Consider the following 3,197-nt stretch of genomic DNA (forward strand, 5'->3'; position numbering starts at 1 on the left):
AATTCTATTTTAAAAAAAAATAATTAAAATTTATATTTGAATTTTTAATGTATTTCTTATAAAATTAAGAAATTATAATTTAAAATGGACTATATTTTTATTATTTTCTCTTCAGTGGTTTAGCTTCAGGGTAGTCGAGGTTTTGCATATAACTGCTTGTTGGACATTCTTCGTATCCTCGATCAAAGTCTTCCACTCTATAAGAAAATTTATCTGGTTGCCACCCCTCTTACGTAGGTTTAAATAATTATAAAAATTAGGATCACGTAGGTTTTTGAATAAAAGATATATCGTGCAATAATAAATTATATTTTTTATGGGAATATTAATTCTAAAGATGGCGAATAAAATGTTCGAACTTATATAGCTCATGTGGATGAATTTTTTAAATAAACGAAAATTCGTGGCACAAAAAAGTTCATCACTAGAATGATATTACGTGTTGTCAAAATTTGATTAGATATTTTTTTATTGGAATATCGGGAATAAGTTAGTGGATCGAAAAAATTAACTATGATTTTAAAAAATCAGAGTAAGAAATTAAAGTTGAATGAATGAACTACTCGTCTTTGCTGGATTTGGATCATCTACTGTGTTGAAAATACAGTATTTGGTGCTGTGCGTTTTTTGCACGAGATGATCACAAATGTGGACATTACACCATATGAGATAAATTTAAAAAGTTGTCAGATTAAACAAGATGATCATGTGATCAGTTCGTGTAAAATATGCACAACACTTGATGTTGTGTTTTCAACACAGTAGATGATGCAAATCCGTTTTTTGCTTGCTTGACGGCTTCTCTCATTTTAATATTTACAATTGGGAAGTGCAAGTATCTTGAGTCGTGTGTTACGTGCTATCATGCTCGACTTTAAATTGTGTAATAAAGTAACAAGTTGACACCTAAAATATTCACATTCCAAATATCAAATTAAGAAATATTAATTAAATTATTTGATTATATAATCGCACTACGTGTCCCCCCTCTCCAACAGTAGGTTCGTTCACCAAACAGTTCCTTGACCCCTTCTCGTTTATATAAACCCTATCCTCCAACTTTTCTTTATTCCATCAAAATATCACCTGGGAATTCTCCATTTTCCCCAAGTTGGGAAAAAATATATTCCAAAGTGGTTATCCACCCATACACAAACAACTCATGCATTGATGGCGAACGAGACTGCAGTCAATGGAGCCTTGATTTCCCTAGACCAAAACAATCTCCCTCAGACAAAGTTCGGACCCATCGTGTGCTCTGATTCGTCTGTTCTTGAAAAGGAGAGCTCCTCCAATAATCTTTATCATCACTTTCTACTGCGTGGAAATGATGCGCCAGTTTCAAAATCCCGCAATGCAATATTGTGTTGCACCAAACCAAAGAGCGGGGAGCCAGCTTCTTCTGCATGTTTCGTAATGTTTCCATGGAGTCAATCATTCTCTAGTTCCAAATCAAAATGGCCCGAAGAATTTTCTGTAGAAGAATATGATGACCAGAGTGCGAAAAGCCTCCCAAAATATGGGTTAATCGGGAACCTTGTATACGAAGGTCACATATATTCTCTCGCCGCTTCTGGGGATTTTCTTTACACGGGTTCGGATAAGAAGAGCTTGAGGGTTTGGAGGAATTTGAAAGATTTTTCTGGGTTGAAGTCCGGAAGTGGATTGGTGAAAGCCATTGTTGTGTTTGGTGATAAAATTTTTACAGGTCATCAGGACGGAAAAATCAGGATTTGGAGATTTTTGGGAGATAAAAGGACAGCATATGAAAGGATCGGAAACTTGCCAACGACCCGAGATTTGCTTGCAAAATCCATCAACCCAAGAAACTATGTTGAGGTTAAAAGAAATCGTACCGGCCCGTGGATCAAGCATCACGATGTGGTTTCTTGCTTGAGCTTTGAAGCAGATCAGGGCTTGCTGTATTCGGGTTCGTGGGATAAAACGTTGAAAGTCTGGAGAATTTCAGATTCCAAATGTTTGGAATCAATCCAGGCGCACAACGACGCGGTAAATTCTGTGGTTGCAGCTTTTTCTGTGATGGTTTTCACCGGTTCCGCCGACGGGACAGTGAAGTCGTGGAGAAGGGAGATTACCGCGGGGAATCGCACGAAACATGTTATGATGGAGGTGTTGCTTAAGCAACACCACGCTGTGACGTCTCTGGCTGCGAACCAGGAAGCAGCAGTGGTATACGCCGGCTCCTCAGACGGGCTGGTTAACTTCTGGGAGCGTGGTAACAAGAATTCCATGGTGTACGGCGGGGTGCTGAGGGGCCACAAGCAGGCGGTTCTTTGTCTCGCTGTTGGAGGGAACCTGGTTCTCAGCGGCTCCGCCGACAAGAACATATGCGTGTGGCGGAGAGAGGGAGGTGGGGTTCATTCTTTCATGGCCGTGCTATCCGGACATAGTGGGCCGGTGAAATGTATAGCGGCGGAGGAAGACGGCGACCAACGATGGATCGTGTATAGCGGCAGCTTAGATAAGTCTGTTAAGGTTTGGAGAGTCTCGGAGCGTTCTTTAAAATTAAGGGAGTTGGATTAAGGATAGAGCTTAATTAAGTTAGGAAAACAGATTAATGTATAATATTTGATTAAAAAAAATATAGACTTCATAATATAATAAAATCAGATCTAGATGTGGCCGTGTTGGCTGAATATATAGGTTCCGATCATAATAAATTTTGATGACGCATCTCATATTTTCAAATGAGATCATGGGAATTCGATCATTTATAATGGTATTTTAATTTCCCTCAAATGAAAATAATTTCTTTTAAAATTAAAACGGAACTAAATTTTATATATCATTTCACTCGGAGCTCATGCTTTGTTTTGTACCGTTGAGGGGTTCAAAATACCAGAGAAGATATAAACCGTGAATTATCGTATAAGTGGCCAAGAGGCATGGGGTTGTTGGGATATCAGGGAAATAAATGAGGTAACATCGCAGCGGAATATCAACAATGAATAAGATGAACAACAATATTTATAGTGGTTCACCCCAAGATTGGGCTACGTCCACTCTAAACCTTTCAAGGAGATCACTTCTTTATTAATAACAAAGAAGACAAGAGAATTGAGAATACAAAGTATTTCACTCAGAACACTCTGATTTTAACACTCACTTTCTCTCCACTAATCCTATTCCTTCCAAGGATAAACACTCCTTAAGAAATATCACACTAAATCCTTTAT

General features: G+C 38.2%; 1 protein-coding gene across 1 annotated transcript; it reads left to right on the forward strand.

The window, feature by feature from the left end:
* The first annotated feature begins 1,046 nt into the window (after positions 1 to 1,046).
* Positions 1,047 to 2,657, forward strand: LOC140986344 (protein JINGUBANG-like). The gene has a single exon (XM_073454547.1). The coding sequence runs from the start codon at positions 1,171 to 1,173 to the stop codon at positions 2,542 to 2,544; it is 1,374 nt and encodes a 457-aa protein (XP_073310648.1). The 5' UTR covers positions 1,047 to 1,170; the 3' UTR covers positions 2,545 to 2,657.
* Positions 2,658 to 3,197: the final 540 nt, after the last annotated feature.

The sequence above is a fragment of the Primulina huaijiensis genome, chromosome 10 (assembly GCF_012295235.1).
Source record: "Primulina huaijiensis isolate GDHJ02 chromosome 10, ASM1229523v2, whole genome shotgun sequence".
In the NCBI taxonomy this organism is placed as follows: domain Eukaryota; kingdom Viridiplantae; phylum Streptophyta; class Magnoliopsida; order Lamiales; family Gesneriaceae; genus Primulina; species Primulina huaijiensis.

Coding starts and splice junctions, on each gene's coding strand:
- LOC140986344 (XM_073454547.1), top strand. CDS start 1,171: ATGGCGAACGAGACTGCAGTCAATGGAGCCTTGATTTCCCTAGACCAA.